This window comes from Kogia breviceps, chromosome 11 (genome assembly GCF_026419965.1).
Source record: "Kogia breviceps isolate mKogBre1 chromosome 11, mKogBre1 haplotype 1, whole genome shotgun sequence".
Taxonomy (NCBI): domain Eukaryota; kingdom Metazoa; phylum Chordata; class Mammalia; order Artiodactyla; family Physeteridae; genus Kogia; species Kogia breviceps.
The window spans coordinates 15073103-15091434 of record NC_081320.1 but is presented as its reverse complement, the minus strand read 5'-3'; the positions used below and the strand labels follow the sequence as shown (position 1 = coordinate 15091434).

General features: G+C 36.2%; 1 protein-coding gene across 1 annotated transcript in view; it reads left to right on the top strand.

Moving 5' to 3' along the window:
* The first annotated feature begins 837 nt into the window (after positions 1–837).
* Positions 838–18332, top strand: part of DNAH6 (dynein axonemal heavy chain 6) — a 297300-nt gene continuing 279805 nt past the window's right edge. The window contains exons 1-2 of the mRNA XM_059078614.2: positions 838–951; positions 2193–2425. Coding sequence (XP_058934597.1) covers positions 2201–2425 — 225 coding nt within the window. The 5' untranslated portion in view covers positions 838–951; positions 2193–2200. The remainder of the gene's footprint in view (positions 952–2192; positions 2426–18332) is intronic.

Here is an 18332-nt window from a genome sequence, read left to right as displayed (position 1 = left end):
TTCAGCGGTGATTATGTCATTTTGGAGGGGCGGTTGAAAACCAAGCCTCTGCCATGTGGTGTTACATTTCCCCGAGGCAGGTAAAAGGCTGCTTCCCCTGATCCCTAACCGGGGTAAGGTAACTTCAGTAAGCAACCTGCACGGGGTATCGGTGGGGTCGCTTCCATACAGCATTAGCAGCAGTCGTTTGGAGACTTAATTCGGTGGGTCTAAATGCCAAACAAGATCCAGGGTCTGCTTTGGTGAATACGGTGCAGGGACCAATTAATATGGGCTCCTGCTATGCCTGACACTAAGTTACCTTCCAGGCGGAAAAGGACACCGTGAAGTTTGAGGGGAAGAAGAGCCCGCGTTCCTAGCGCCTTAGGACACGCCCAGGAGGAGGTCGGTGGGTGGGGCAGAGACGCAGGATGGTCGCTCCCTCGGAGAGCGGGACGTGAACTATCTACGCAGGCACTTGATTCTTCTAACCACAGGAAGTTAGATTAAAGCGAATGCCAAGGCAGCCTCAAGTCTCTCGAGGGGCAACAGAAAAGATTCCTGGGGGAGGAGGGAGGTGCAGTGGGCGTGGGCGGTTGATAAGCGAAGGAACAAACATAAGTAACCACCTCCTACAGCTGCCTGGCCTTTCATCCTGGCCCGGGAACACTTCACAGCGCGGAGAAGTAGTCAGGACTCGTGCGAGCTCTCCACCAATCAGTGACGTAAGGAAATTTCCAGAGACAGTCATTGGCTCGACTGCCCGGCACAGTCCTGGACGCCGAGCTGCAGTTGGCTGAGAGGTTGCCGTGGCGACAGATCGCGCACAGGCGCAGTGAGCCTCAGTGGAGGCCTGGTGGCTACTAGGCAACGGGAAACAGTCTCGGTTTAGAGACAACTTTCTAATCCCAGACCTGCTTTTTCTCTGTCTCAGGAGACCCTCTGAGGCGGCTGCTGATCTAGTCTGACTTGGTGAGTGTTGAGGAATTGAGCTTTGGGGCTGAACTCCGACTTCTAGGCGGGAGACTCATCATGCTTTTGAAGCACATAAGGAAAGGCGCAGAGGCGGAGAGGCAGAGAAGGCCAATGGAAAGGCATTTTAGTGATACCTGCTACCTACCTAGCAATTTAGAGGGCTGGAAACTGAGGAACAGAGCTATCAAGAGACTTGTCCAAGATCACACACGGAGTGGTCAAGTCTGGACCTCTGCTAGTCAGTATGGTAACCACTAGCTACAGGGGGCTAGTTTGAAACTAGATGTGCCCTAAAGGTGAAATACTTTGAAGACGTAGTAACAAAAAATAAACTATCATATTAATAAGTTTTATATTGATTACATGTTGAAATAATATTTTGTATATGTTAAATAAAGAACATTATTAAATTAATTTCTTCTTTTGTTTTTGAATATGGTTACTTGAAAATTTTAAATTGCATAGGAGATTTGCATTATATTTTGGTTGGCCAGTGCTGATCTAGACTAAAACCTGGGCCTGCTGACACCTGGTTCAAGACCTCGTGTATTGTAATACTGTTTTTAAGGAAAGTATTTCCACCCATCTGGTGGGACCGGAGTGTGAGTGGTGGTGAGGGTACAAGACCGCTACAAAAGGCTTATTGTTCTCGTGTTCTGGGACCTTGCTTATGAATCAGAATCTGCCTTTTCACAAGCTCTTCAAGTGATTCTCATCCACATAAAATCTCCAGAAGCGCTGTTTTATGATTTAGCCTTCAACTCTTTCTTCCCTTTATTTGGTTTCTCTGTGAGTACCTAGGCTATATATCTCAGATTACCTGCATTAGAATTACCTGCATTTTGAACACTACCCCCACCCCCGGAAATATTTTGCATACTCAAGTGTGAGAAACGATCTCAGTATAATGGCATTTCTCTTCATCCTTCCAAATCTGGACCAGTGTGGTCCCCAAATCAGAGGCAGCAACAGCATCACCCAGGAAGTTATTAGAAATGCAAATTCCTGGGTCCCATCCCAGCTCCGGGGCTCCTAGAAGGCCAGGCATAGTTCGTAATTTTCATTCCTCTGGTTTAGGTCCTCAGTTGGGGAAGAATGGGGTAACTTTGATAGGTTTTCTTTGGGGATAAGCAAATTCAGCTCTCCATGGTTCTTAAAGCCCCTCCGCTTAGCCCTACTTCCCCAATCCTTTTGCTCTACTTTTCATTTTTCTTTTATTGACCCTAACCCCTCTCCAGGAGTGAAGATGGCTTTTCATGCCTCAGACAATGAGTTGGACCTGAAAAGTGTTGGAGAGCTGATGGAAAACCCTATGCATACAAGACTGAATAGTATAAAAGTAAAGGGAAGGCTGAGTTTTGTAACACCCACAGAAAATGAAGCTGATACACAATTCCTGACATTTAAGCACACTACAGAAGCTCAGGAGAGGACAAGAAAACGACAGCAGCCTATAAAACTAGAGCCTCTGGTAAGTTTGAAAACCAGCATTTTAGCCACTTTTGGCTACAGAGGATGTTGCAAAATTGCTTTGGGGGATGGAAGTAATTTCTAGAATCTTAATTAACAAAGAAGGAATGAAAACCTGGAAGTTAAGACTTATTTATGAAATTGTAAACACACTTATTTATTCAAAATTATTGAGCTCTAAATACTGTTTGAGGTGGTGGGATGCAGTGGTGAACAAAGTTTTCTAGCAGATAAATTTTCTCTAGCATTATGTACAATATGGATACTTAACTATGTAGGCTGTAAGGCTCTTTTAGGTACTAGGGTACCATTTAATACTAGGAACTTCAGTAAGAGTAATATATATAATTACATAATTTTATTATTTTCAAAGTAAATGCCTAGTGTCCTGAAAAATTTTGTACATGTCTGAAAATAGTTTTAAGAATCAATTTATGCCCTTGGATAATTATATATCCATGTAAAAGAGCAGTGAAAGTGCATAAAAAAGTAAAAAGTGAAAGTTCTCACTCAGACCTTCAGATGTTAACTCCTGTTGTTAGTGGTTGCCTTTCAGGCTGTTTTATATATTTATTCAAATATATATATATATATATGTATGTGTATGTGTATAAACATATAGCTTTAAAGAAAGATTATACAGTACATACTGATCTTCAAAGTACTGATTTCACTAAAACATATGGAAGTCTTTCCAATTTGTGCATACAGAGGTATCTTTTCTAACAGCTGCACTGTGTTTTGTTGCATGGATGTGCCATAATAGAGTACCCATTAATTGTTTTCCTAAAGGGAGTTCTGGTTATTTCCTTTTCATTTTGTTGTTATTATTTTGCTATTGCAGATAATGCTGCATTGAATGACTTTGCCTTTGTACAGATAAAGATGGATTTTCAGAAGTGGCATTTTGTAGGTCATAGAATATGTACATTTTAATTTTGAAAACTATTGGCCAATTGTGCTGAAAGGTTTACCTTTGCAACTACAATGTATAAGAGGTCCTGCTTACCTACATCTTTGCCAAAACTGATGCTATCAGTTCTCTTATTTTTGCTAGACTGATAAGTTAAAATGGCATCACATTGTTGTGACTTACATCTTATTAATGAAGTTAATTATATTTTCATTCATTCATTGGCATGTATGTAACTTATTTCATGGATTCTGTTCATAACCACTGTCTACTTTATTTTTTATTTTTTTATTTTTATTTTTATTTTTTTTTTGCCGTATGCGGGCCTCTCACCGCTGCGGCCTCCCCCGTTGCGGAGCACAGGCTCCATGGCCATGGCTCACGGGCCCAGCCGCTCCACGGCACATGGGATCTTCCCGGACCGGGCACGAACCCGTGCCCCCTGCATCGGCAGGCGGACTCCCAACCACTGTGCCACCAGGGAAGCCCCCACTGTCTACTTTAAAATTAGATAGTTTGCTTTTTTCCTATCAGTTTCTGAGGTTTTTAAAAACATATTATATAATGTATATATGTGTAACTGAATTACTGTGTTGTACACCTGAAATTAACATGATATTGTAAATCAACTATATTTGAATTTACAAATAAATAAATAATAAAAACATATATATACATATATATTATGGACATTAACCCTTATTCCACTGCTTCTCAAATTTAGGTACTAATTCATGCTGGAGAAAAACATTCTTGAAGGTCCATAGTGCTGATTTGTTATTTTTATTTTAATGTTACTTTATGTTAAAAACAGTTAACCTAGGGATTAATTCAAAATTTTAATAAACAAATTAACATCTTAAATGCAAAGAAAACTACACAGCCAACTGCAATTCAGATTAACAGAAAATGCAAAGTAACAGATGTTGTTGACACTGAACTTGCATTTGCATGGTGCATATGGCACTGCCTGCAGCTGCTCTCTTCTCCAGAGAGCAGTGTGCCTGCACTATGCATTGTGGGGAGTTTGGGGGCCTCGCTACTATTTTTTTTCCCATGGACTTAGTATTAAACCTTTTACACTTGTTTTTTTCTGACGGGTTTACCTTCATGTGGCAAAAGTGTATAATTAACCCTTGATGATTAAAGTAGTTCCATTTGACATCCGTGTGATAAATTTATGTATATTGAATTCAATGCCTACTACATGCCAGGCTCTGAGTCATGCTCTGGGGATACAACAGTGAACAAGGGAGACAAAATTCCTGTTGACATTCTAGTAATCCTAAATAATTAGACTGAAGAATGTCATCTAATGATAGGTGCTGTTTAGAAAATAATATAGGGAATGTGGTCAAGACAAACGGCAGGCTATTTTAGATTGGGTGACTACAAAGGTCTCCCTGAGGAGATGTCATCTGAATGAGTCCCAGACTATAGCCTTTATCACCTGCCAGACTGTGAATGGACAAGCCTTCAGAGATTCCAGTCCCCAGCCCTTGAGCTGCCTCAGCTGATGTCAAGTGGAGCAGAGGCAAGCTGTCCTCACTGAGCTCTGCCCACGTGGTAGATTTTTAACCAAAATAAATGTTGTTGTTGTATTTTAAGTCACTAAGTTTGGAGCATTTTGTTATGTACTAGGTGACTGGAACAATATAACAAATACATGAATATAGTAGTTCTGCAATATTAAAAATACTAAGGAATAAAGTGAAAATAACATCAATTTCTACCACATGGAGAGAGTAGCTTAGTATTCAAGAGACTAATTTCATGTGTATAGGTACCCATAGTTTGATTTGTTCTGACAGGGTTAGTAATACTATGTATGTTCTTTTTATCATTGCCATCCTTCCCCTCTTCTCCCCTCCCCTTCTTTGTTATTTTCTCCTCCTCCTATACCCACGTCCCCACCTTCCTTCTCCTCTCTCTCTCCCTCTCTTCCCTCTTTCTTTCCCTCTCCTACTTTTCTTCTTTTACATTTTTCCTTACCTTCCATTCTCCAATCTCTGACCCCCATTTCTACAGTATCTATCATTAACAACAATCTGATGTACATCCTTTCTTGCTTTTCTCCATGCTCAATTTTATATAAATGGATAAATACACATACAAAAATACATATTTTTACATAATTTGTTATGAATACACAAGATTAAAATATGTAAATTATAACATCAAAAACAAAATGTGTAGGGGGGAGAAAATGGAGAGCTTTAGAATGCATTCAAATTTAAGTTATTATCAACTTAAACCATTACAAATATAAGTTTTTTTAATTGAGTCTCATGGTAACTACAAAGCAAAAACCTATAGTAGATACACAGAAGATAAAGAGAAAATAATCTAAGCATACTACTGAAGAATATTATCAAATCTGAAAGGAAGAGAACGAGAAGAAAAAAGGAGCAAAAGAATCATAAAATAGCCAGAACATAATTAACAAAATGGCAATAAGTACATACCTATCAATAATTACTTTAAATGTAAATGGATAAAATTCTCCAATCAAAAGACACAGGCTAGCTGATTAGATTTTTAAAAATAAACCCATCTATTTTAACTCTCTTATAGACATCTACATGCTACCTACAGGAGACTCACTAGAGATGTAAGGGTACACACAGATTGAAAGTGAAGGGATGAAAAAGGTATTCCATGCAAATAAAACCAAACGAAAGCTGGGGTAGCTATACATATATCAGACAAAATAGACTTTAAAACAAAGACTGTAATAAGAGACAAGATCATTATATAATGATAGATGGGTCAATCCAACAAGAGGATATAACGTTTGTAAATATTTATGCACCCAATATAGGGGTACCTAAATATATAAAGCAAATACAGATCTAAAGGGACCAAGGGACAGCAATACAATATTATTAGGGGACTTTAAGATCCTTCTTTCATCAATGGAAAAATCATCCAGACTAAAAAATCAATAAGAAAACATTGCCCTTAAATGACAAGTTTGACATAATGGACTTAAGAGACGTGTATAGAAATTCCATGCAAAAGCAACAGAATACACTTTCTTCTCAAGTGCACATGGAACATTCCCCAGGATGGATTATACGTTAGGCAACAAAACAAGTCTTAATAAATTTAAGAAGACTGAAATCATATCAAGCATCTTTTCCGACCACAGTAGTATGAATCAATTACAAGAAGAAAATTGGAAAATTCACAAATTTGGTCAAAGAAAATTGGGTCAAAGAAGAAACCAAAAGAGAAACTTAAAAAAACTTTAAGACAAATGAAAATGGAAATACAACATATCAACACTTATGGGATGCAGCAAAAGTGGTTCTAAGAGGGAATTTCATAGGGATAAATGCCTATATCAAGAAACAAGAAATACCTCAAATAAACAACCTAACTTTACACCTCGAGGAACTATAAATGGAAGAACAAACAAAGCCAAAAATGAATAGAAAAAAAAGGAAATAACAAAGATCAGAGTGGAAATAAAGGAGACAGACACTGAAAGAACAATAGAAAAGATCAATGAAATTCAATGAAACTAAGAGCCAGTTCTTTGAAAAGATAAATAAAACAGACAAAACTTTAGCTAGACTTACCAAGGAAAAAAAAGAAAGAGGACTCAAATAAAATCAGAAATGAAATTTTAGACGTTACAACTGATACCACAAAATACAAAGGATCATAAGAGACTGCTATGAACAAATATGTGCCAATAAATTGGACAACCTAAAAGAAATGGATACATTCCTAGCAACATACAATGAACCAAGATTGAATCATGAAGAAATAGAAAATTTGAACAAACTGATTACAGTAAGGAGATTGAATCAGTCATCAAAAACCTCCCAACAAACAAAAGTCCAGGACCAGATGGCTTCACCAGTGAATTTTACCAAACATTAAAGAATTAATATCAATCCTTCTCAAACTCTTCCAGAAAACAGAAGAGGAAGGAACTCTTCCAAATTCATTTAATGAGGCCAGCATTACCCTGAAGCCAAAACTAGACAAGGATACCACAAGAAAAGAAAATTGCAGGCCAATATCCCTGACAAACATAGATGCAGAAATCCTCAACAAAATATTAGCAAACAGAATTCAATAATACCTTAAAAGGAGCTTACACCATGATCAAGTGGGATTTGTTCCAGGGAAGCAAGGATGGTTCAATAGCCCCAAATCAATCAGCATGATACACCACCTTGACAAAACAAAGGATAAAAATCATATGATCATCTTGATAGATGCAGAAAAAGCTTTTGATAAAATTCAACATCTATTTATGATAAAAATTCTCAACAAAGTGAATTAAGAGGGGACATACAACAACATAATAAAGGCCATATATGACAAACCCAAATATAACATAGTGTTATGTTAGTGTATCACTAACATAATACTCAACAGTGAGAAGCTGAAAGCTTTTCCTTTAAGATCAGGAACAAGACAAGAATGCCCACTCTCACCACTTTCATTCAACATAGTATTAAAAAATCCTACCCACAGCACTAAGATAAGACAAGAAAAAAGAAATAAAAGACAAGAAAAAGATATAAAAGGCATCTAAATTGGGAAGGAAGAAGTAAAACTGTTGCTATTTGTGAATGACATGATACTACATATAGAGAACCCCAAAGAGATCACCAAAAAGCTATTAGAACTCATACAGTAAATGTGCAGAAAACAAAGTCAAAATACAGAAATCTGTTACATTTCTATACACTAACAATGAACTATCAGAAAGAGAAATTAAGAAAACAATCCCATTTATAATTGCATGAAAAAGCAGGAAATACCTAGGAATAAACATAACAAAGGAGGTGAAAATACCTGTACACTGAAAACTCTAAGAGGTTGAAAAATGAAATCAAAGAAGACATAAACGGAAAGAAATTCTGTGCTCATGGATTGGAATAATTAATGTTGCTAAAATGCCAATACTATCCAAAACAATCTACAGATTAAATGAAATCTCTCTAAGGATTCCAATGACATTTTTCACAGGAATGGAACAAACAACCCTAAAATTGTATGAAACCACAAAAGATCCCAAATAGCCAAAGCAATCTTTAGAAGGAACCATGAAAGATCTTTAATAGCCAAAGCAATTTTGAGAAAGAAGAACAAAATGGGAGGTATCACGTGTCCTGATTTCAAACTATATTGCAAAGCTATAGTAATCAAAGCAGGATGGTGTTGGCATAAAACAGACACATAGATCAATGAAACAAAATAAAGATTCCGGAAATAAATCCATACATACATGGTCAATTAATTTATGACAAAGGAGCCAGGAATATACAATGGAGAAAGGGCAGTCTTTTCAATAAATGATATTGGGAAAACTGAACAGTCACATGAAGAAACAAAACTGGACCACTAACTTACACCATACACAAAAGCTAACTGAAAATGAATTAAACATTGGAATATAAGACCTGAAACTATAAAACTTCTAGAAGAAAACATAGGTGGTAAGCTTCTTGAGGTCAGTCTTGGCAATGATTTTTTCGATTTGACATCAAGAGCAAAGGTAACAAAAATTAATATAGAGAAATCTGTTGCATTTATATATAACAACAATGAAAGATCAGAAAGAGAAATTAAGGAAACAATCCCATTTACCATCGCATCAAAAATAATAAAATACCTAGGAATAAACCTACCTAAGGAAGCAAAAGACCTGTACTCCGAAAACTATAAGATGCTGATGAAAGAAATCAAAGATGACATAAACAGATGGAAAGATATACCGTGTTCTTGGGAAGAATCAATATTGTCAAAATGACTACACTACCCAAGGCAATCTACAGATTCAATGCAATCCCTATCCAGTTACCAATGGCATTTTTCACAGAACTAAACCCATACACCTATGGTCAATTAACCTACAACAAAGGAGGCAAGACTATACAATAGAGAAAAGACAAACTCTTCAATAAATGGTGCTGGGAATGTAAATTGGTACAGCTCCTGTGGAAAACAGTATGGAGGTTCCTTAAAAAACTAAAAATAAAGCTACCATATTATCCTGCAACCACACTCCTGGGCATATATCTGGAGAAAACCATAATTCGAAAAAATACATGCATCCCAGTGTTCATTGCAGCACTATTTACAATAGCCAAGACATGGAAGCAACCTAAATGTCCATCAACAGATGAATGGATAAAGACGATGTGGCACATATATACAATGGTATATTACTCAGCCATTAAAAAGAATGAAATAATGCCATTTGCAGCAACATGGATGGGCCTAGAGATTATCACACTAAGTGAATTAAGCCAAAGATGAATATCATGTGATATCCCTTATACGTGGAATATATATATATATATATATATATATATATATATATATATATACACACACACACAAACAAACTTATTTCCAAAAGAGAAAGAGACTAACAGAAAACAAATTCATGGTTACCAAAGGGGAAAGGGGGGTGGGGTCGTGGGAAGGATAAATTGAGAGGTTGGTATTAACATGTACACACTACTATATATAAAATAGATAACCAACAGGGGCCTACCATATAGCACAGAGAACTATGCTCAATGTATAACTGAATCACTGTGATGTATGCTTGAAACTAACACAATATTGTAAATTAACTATACTTCAATTAAAAATTTTTAAATTTATTTAAAAATACAAAAGAAAAGGTAACAAAAGCAAAATAAACAAGTGGGACTACATAAAACTAAAATGCTTCTGCACAACTAAGTAAACCTTCAACAAAATGAAAAGGCAACCTCTAGAAGAAACTATTTGCAAATCATATATCGGATATGAGGTTATAATCCAAAATATATAAGGAACTCATACAACTCATAAAACAATCAAATTTTAAAGATGGGCAGAGGACCTGAACAGAGGTTTTTCCAAAGAAGACATACAGATGGCCAACAGATTCATGAAAATGTGCTCAACCTCACTGATCATCAGGGAAATGTGAATCATAACCACAATGAGATATCACCTCATACCTGTTAGAAAGGCTATTATCAAAAAGACAAGAAACAGGAAGCGTTTGCAAGGTTGTTGAGAAAAGGGAATCCTTATGTACTGTTTATAGGAATATATATAAATTGGTGCAGTCACTATGGAAAACAATATGAAGTTTCCTGAAAAAATTAAAAATGTGATCCAGCAGTCATACTTCTTGGCATTTATCTGAAGGAAATAAAAATACTAGCTCAAAAAGATAGTTACAGATACATATAATTGCACCCCATATTCATTACAGCATTATTTACAATACCCAAGACATGGAAGCAAGCTATGTGTCCATCAGTGTAGAAACAGATAAAGAAAATGCAGTATATATATACACAATAAAATATTATTCAGCCATAAAAAGAAGGAAATCTTGCTATTTGCAACAACATGGGTGGACCTTGAAGGCATTATGCTAGGTGAAATAAGTCAGACAGAGAAAGATGAATACTGTATGATCTCACTTACATGTGGGATAAAATGAAAACTGAACTCATAGAATCAGAGAACAGATAGGTGTTTGCCAGACAATGGGTTGAGGGGGTGGGGTGGATGAAATGAGTGAAGGGGGTCAAAAAGTACATACTTCCAGTTATAAAATAAATGAGGTCCTGGGGATATAATGTACAGCATGGTGACTATAGTTAATAATACTCTTTAATATTTTAAGGTTGCTAAGAGAGAATACCTTAAAAATTCTTATTATAAGAAAAAAAAGTGTAACTATGTGTGATGATGGATGTTAACTAGATTTATTTTGATCATTTTGCAACATATACATATGTTGTACACAAACTAATATGTTATATATCAATTATGTCTCAATAAAAAATAAAGTAAAATTCAAATAATAGTACTCTTCTAACACATTTGCTGTAAAGATTAATGGGTGTTAAAGTTTTGTCACATAGAAGAAGCTCAATAAATGGTAGTTAATATTGTTATTAAAAAAAAACTAAACAAAATTTTGGGAATTTGAACCCAACTGTGTAATACATCATTGCCAGTGGGATTTATCTTAGGAATGTAGGGAATTAGCCATTTAAAAAGCAATCACTGTAATTCACCATATTACCCCACTGAAAAATAAAACCCATATGATTATATCAATAGATGTAGATAAATCCTTTGACAAAATCCACCACCCATTCCTGATAAAATTCAGCAAATTAGGAGTAGAAGAGACCTTCCTCAAGTGAGTAAGGGTCATCCATGAACAACCTACACCTAACCTCAGACTTCGTGGTGAAAAATTATGAACAAATAAGGATGTCTGCTCCCAGCATTTCTGTTTAACAATGTATTAGAGGTGGTAGCCATTGCAGTAAAGTAAGGAAAAGAGATAAAAGGAATCCAGATAAGATAGGAAGAAGTAAAAATTTTCATTCACAAAGAACATGATCATCTATTTGGAAAATCCAATGAAAGCTATGAAAAAGTTACTAGAACTGATAATAAGGTTAGCAAGGTTACAGAATACAAGATAGTAAAAAAAAACTAATTGCACGTCTATGTATGAGCAATTTGAAATAGAAATTAAGTAAAAATACTATTTACAAAAGCAATAAAAATATGAATTGAGGGTAAATATAATGAGAATGTGCAAGGCCTGAAGAATGAATGCTACATAACAGAGAAATTAAAGAAGCTCTAAATGAAGAATGATACAGTGTTTGTAGTTTGGAAGACTTAATATTTTCAAAATATCAGTGCTCCTCAAATTGATCTATAAATTTAATGCAAATCCAATCAAAGTCCCAGCAGTATTTCTCCTTTTTCATAGAAATTGACAAGCTGATTCTAAAATTCATAGAAAAATGCAAAGGATTTAGAACCAAAACAACTTTGAAAGAGAAGAACAAAGTTTAAAGTCTAACACTCCTGATTTCAATACTTATTATTGAACTACAATAATTAAGACATTGTAGTATTGGTGTCAAGGTAGACAAATAGACTGATGGAACACAATAGAGAGTCCAGATATAAGCCCATACATGTATGGATTCCACTGGAAGAGTGCCCATGAAAACTTGCTCCTGGTTTCCCCCAGACTTTGTCCCATACAGTGTTTCCTTTGTTAATTTTAATTGTTTTCCCCTTTTGCTGTAATAAATCATAGCCATGAGTACAACTACTCATGTAGTTGTAGGCTTTTTGATGATGGCCATTCTGGCTGGTGTGAGGTGATACAGTATTGTGGTCTTGATAAGCATTTCTCTAATAATTAGTGATGTTGAGCATCTTTTCATATGCCTGTTGGTCATCTGTATGTCTTCTTTGGAGAAGTGTCTATTTAGGTCTTCTGCCCATGTTTTGATTTGGTTGTGTTTTTTTTTCAGTATTAAGCTTTATGGGCTGTTTGTATATTTTGGATATTATTTGAAAATATTTTCTCCTATTCCATAGGTTGTTTTTTCATTTTGTTTATGGTTTCCTTTGCTGTGCAAAAGCTTTTAAGTTTGATTAGGTCCCATTTATTTATTTTTGCTTTTATTCATTCTGCCTTGTAAGACTAATCTAAGAAAATATTGATAAGATTTATGTCAGAGAATGTTTTGCCTATGTTCTCTTCTAGGCGTTTTCTGTTATCATGTCTTATATTTAGTTCTTTAAACCATTTCGAGTTTATTTTTGTATATAGTGTGAGGGCATGTTCTAATTTCATTGATTTACATGTAGCTGTCCAGCTTTCCCAACACTATTTGTTGAAGAGACTGTCTTTTCTTCATTGTATATTCTTGCCTCCTTTGTCATAGATTAATTGACCATAGGTTTATTTGGTAGGTTTATTTCTGGGCTCTCTATTCTTTTCCATTGGTCTATATGTCTGTTTTTGTGCCAATGCCACATTGTTTTTTATACTGTAGCTTTGTAATATTGTCTGAAGTCTGGAAGGGTGATGTCTCCAGATTTGTTCTTTCTCCTCAGGATTGCTTTGGCAATTCTCAATCTTTTGTGTTTCCATATAAATTTTATGATTATTTGTTCTAGTTCTGTGAAAAATGTCATGGGTATTTCAATAGGGATCACATTAAATCTGTGGATTGCTTTGGGTAGTATGGCCATTTTAACAATATTAATTCTTCCAATCCAAGAGCATGGGATATCTTTCCATTTCCTTTATGAGTGTTTTATAGTTTTTAGTATATAGGTCTTTCACCTCCTTAGTTAAGTTTATTCCTAGGGATTTTTTTTAATTCAGTTTTAAACAGGATTGTTTTCTTTCTTTCTGATATTTCATTATTAGTGTAAAGAAATGCAACAGATTTCTGTATGTTAATCTTGTATCCTGCCACCTTGCTGAATTCATTTATTAGCACTAATAGTTTCTGTATAGTTATTTTAGGGTTCTCTCTATTGTGTATCATGTCATCTGCAAAGAGTGACAGTTTTACCTCTTTCCTTCCAATTTGGATACATTTTATTTCTTTTTCTTGTCTGATTGCTGTGGCTAGGACTTCCAATACTGTGATAGAAGTGGTGAGAATGGGCATCCTCATCTTGTTCCTGAATTTAGCGGCCAGTCTTTCAGCTTCTCACGGTTGAGTATTAAGTTGTCTGTGGGTTTGTGGTAAATGGCTTCCCTTGTAACTGCCTGTAGAATCCTATCTTTATCTTTAATTCTCACCATTTTAATTATGATATGTCTTGGTGTGGATCTGTTTGGGTTTATCTTGTCTAGGACCCTCTGTTCTTCCTGTATCTGGATATCTGTTTCCTTCTTTAGGTTTGGGAAGTTTTCAGTCATAAATTCTTCAAATATATTTTTGATCCTCTTTTCTCTCTCTTCTCCTTCTGGAACCCCTATTATGCTTAGGTTGGCATCCTTCCTGTTACTCTCTATATCTCATGTGTTGCTTTCTTTTTTTTTTTTTTTCATTTTTCTTTCTGTCTGCTATTCTGATTGGGTGATTTCCATTATTCTATCTTCCAGGTCACTTATTCATTCTTCTTTGTTATTTAGTGTGTTATTTATTGCTTCTAGATTGGTTTTTATTTCACCAGTTGAGCTGTCTAATTTTGATTGGTCTGTCTTTACAGTTTCTAGTTCCTTGTTACAGTGATCTGCATTTCTATCAATCATCTTTCTTAATTCCTTTAGCATTTTTATTATCTCCTTTTTGAACTTGTGGTCTAACAGTCTGGTGAGGTCTGTTTCATTATTTGTTCTTTCAGGGGATTTCTCTTGTTCTCCTAATTGGGAGTAGTTCCTCTGCTTTTTCATTTTACTTAAACTTTCTCTGTCTCTGTGAATTCAGGAGAAGCAGTTATCTACTGTGGTGTTTGAAGGGATGTTTTTAAGTGGGAGTGTCCCTGTGTAGACTGTGTGAGTCCAGTATTTTTGGTGCAGTGGCTGGGTTTGGTATGAATGCCAGCCACATCTTTCCTCCTAGTGTGCTGGCCATTATCTCTCGATAGTAGGTGTGATTGATGTTGTGGTTTCCAGAGCCTGTGCTGGATGTCGGATGAGACCTCCTCTTTGCTCCATGGCTGTCACAGTCCTGTTGGGGCAGGGTCTGCTCCCCAGTTGTTGGAGTAGAAGCCCTGAGGGTTGGGTTTGATCAGGATCCATTGCCCTTGAGTGTGTGAAATAAAATTCATATTTTATGGCAAAACAAGAAAAATTTAAACATAAAAAATTCTTCTCTGCACTTTGGCCTGCTCTCTTCCCCCACTATGCTTGTGTTTCTGCATTATGCATCAACGAAACCTCCCCCATCAGCAGAAATACCAGCAGTGTAGAGTGGGTGGGGCTGGAGCGCTCCTGTCAGACTCAAACAAACAGCTCTGTACTCCTGCCTAGGGCCTGTCCAGAGACAGAGACTCAGCACCCAGCTGCTGTGCGTTTCTGTGGCACCACTTAGTATGCATGCTGACAAAGTCTGCATATGAGTGCTGACAATGGACTCCAAGGTTCGGTCTGGACCACACTCCAGGCCCTCCAGCCTGTCTCCCTGCAGGTAGATTGAGTCCTCTCCCAGGGCCTGTTGGTCCAACATTTGGCACTCTGCCTCTGTGAGTATTTGTGGCCCCATCTGGTGTGCACCTTGAATTGGGAAGTAAGGCGTGACAGCAGCTGCTAGCACTGGTCTCTCTCTGCCCTGATTGTTAGCAAGCCAGCATGCCCACACTCCTCAGGAGTAGAATTTAGGCTTTTCCAGCCCCTATATCTGTCCCAGCGGACCTCCGGGCAAGTAAGAGGCCTCCCCAGGGCAAGGGTCTGCCCTTGTGGACCTTCTCTCCTTTACGGATCCCTCCCAGGGGCGCCAGTTCCGTCTTGATGCCTTTTCCCCCTTCCTACCCAGTTGCGTGGAGAAGTTTGTTGAAGCTTTGATTGTATAGGAGTTCTTCTGCCAGTTTCCAGTTGGTTTTCTGTGAGACTTGTTCTACATGTATATGTACTTTTGATGTGTTTCTTGGGAGAGGTAAGCTCCATGTCCTCCTACTCCGCCATGTTGATCCCTCTCCAACAATTCTGTTTTTAAAAGCCCAAAAGTGGAAATGACCACAATGTCCATCAAGAGGTGAATTAATGAATTGTGGTGTTTCTACACTATAGGATACTACTCAGCCTTAAAAATAAATGAATTATGGATACATGAAACAACACAGAGGAATCTCAGCATAATTATACTGAAAGATGGTGGTCAAAAAAAATACATGCTATTTTATTACATTTATATAAAGGGCTGGAAAATGCAAACTAATGTATAGTGATAGAAAACACATCAGTATTTGCCTAGGGAGGAGTTTTGGAAAGGAACCTGAAAAGGCTCATGGTTGGGTTCTGTTCATTATCTTGACTGTTTCATATATATATATATATATATAAGCACATCAAATTGTACACTTTAAATACATACAGCTTAATGTATGTCTATTATATCTCAGGAAAGCTGTTAAAATAATTTAAACTTAAAAAATATTCACATTTCCCTGATTGTCTTATAATAATTTTGTTTTCAGAGTCCTTGTTAAAATTTAGATCAAAATAAGATCCATGCACTAGCTGGTTGATATTTCTCTTAAGTCTCTAGGTCTGTAAGTTCCCCATCAACTCCTTTATTTTTTTCTTAGGAAAAAATTTTAGTGAGCAAAATTTGGTTATTTTTCTATATAGTTCCACAGTCTAATTTTGTTGACTGTATCCCCACTGTGGTAGCTAACCTATATTTCTCTGGTTCTCGTATTTCCTATATATTGGTAGTTAGGTCTAGAGCCTTGAGTTTGATTTTCTGGGGGCATTGGTAGTTAGGTCTAGAGTCTTGAGTTTGATTTTCTGGGGGCATGAGTACTTCCATAGCAGGTGTAGTGTTCCTTCATTAAATTGGCATATAGAAGCTGGTTGTCTTTTTTTCCCCCAGTTTTATTGAGATATAACTGACATAAAGCACTGTAAGTTTAACATGTACAACATAGTGATTTGACTTACATGCATCATGAAATATTTATCACGATAAGTTTAGTGAACAACCATCATTTCATATAGATACAAAATTAAAGTAATAGAAAATAATTTTCCTTGTAATGAGAACTCTTAGGATTTACTCTTTTAACAACGTTCATATGTAATATACAGCAGTGTTAATTATATTTATCATCTTGTACATTACATCCCTAGTATTTATTTATCTTATAATTGGAAGTTTGTCTTATTGAAGGTTACAATCCATTTACAGTTACTACAAAATATTGGCTGTATTCTCCATTTTGCAAAATACATTCTTGTAGCCTATCTTACACCCAATAGTTTATACCTCCCACTCCCCAACCCCTATAATATTGCCCCTCCCCCCCACTGGTAACCACTAGTTTGTTCTCTATATCTGAGTCTGCTTCTTTTTTGTTATATTCACTAGCTTGTTGTATTTTTTGGATTCCACATATAAGCGATATCATGCAATATTTGTCTTTCTCTGTCTTAACTTAGTGTAGAGATAGACTTTCTTAACAGTGTTGTAAAATTCACCTCTTACATTTTCATCTAGTACTTTTTTTTCCTTGATCTTTTTTTATTGACATATAGTTGATTTACAATAATTTATTAGTTTCAGGTGTACAGCATAGTGAGTCAATATTTTTATAGATTATACTCCATTTAAAGTTATTATAAAATATTGGCTATATTTCTTGTGCTGAACAATATATCCTTGTAGCTTGTTTATTTTATACATAGTAGTTTGTACTTCTTCATCTCTTACCCCTATCTTGCCCCTCCTCCCTTCCCTCTCACCACTGGTAACCACTCTATATCCGTGAGTCTACTTCTTTTGTTCTATTCACTAGTGTATTTTATTTTTTAATTCTACATATAAGTGATAACATATGTTTCACTTATTTCACTTAGCATAATACCCTCCAAGTTCATCCATGTTGCTGCAAATGGCAAAATTCTGTTCCTTTTAATGACTGAATAATAGTCCACTGTATATATATAAGACATCTTCTTTATCCATTCATCTATTGATGGGCTCTTAGGTTGCTTCCATATCTTGGCAATTGTAAAAAATGCCAAGTGCGTGAACATGGAGTGTGTATATCTTTTTCAATTACTGTATTTGTTTTCTTCAGATAAATACCCAGGAGTGGGATTGCTGGGTCATATGGTAGTTCTTTTTTTTTAATTTTTTGAGGAAACTACATACTGTTTTCCATAGTGGCTGTTCCAATTTACATTCCTACTAACAGTGTGCAAAACTTCCCTTTTCTCCACATCCTCGCCCACATTTGTTATTTGTGTTCTTTTTGATGATAGCCATTCTGACAGGTGTGAGTTAATATCTCATTGTGGTTTTGATTTGCACTTTCTTAATGATTAGCGTTGTTGAGCATCTTTTTATGTGCCTCTTGGTCATCTGTATTTCCTTTTTGAAAAAATGTCTATTCAGTTTTTCTGCCCACTTTTTAATCGAGGTGTTTGTTTTTCTGATGTTGAGTTGTATGAGCTGTTTGTATATTACATTCGATATTAATCCCTTATTGGTCATATCATTTGCAAATG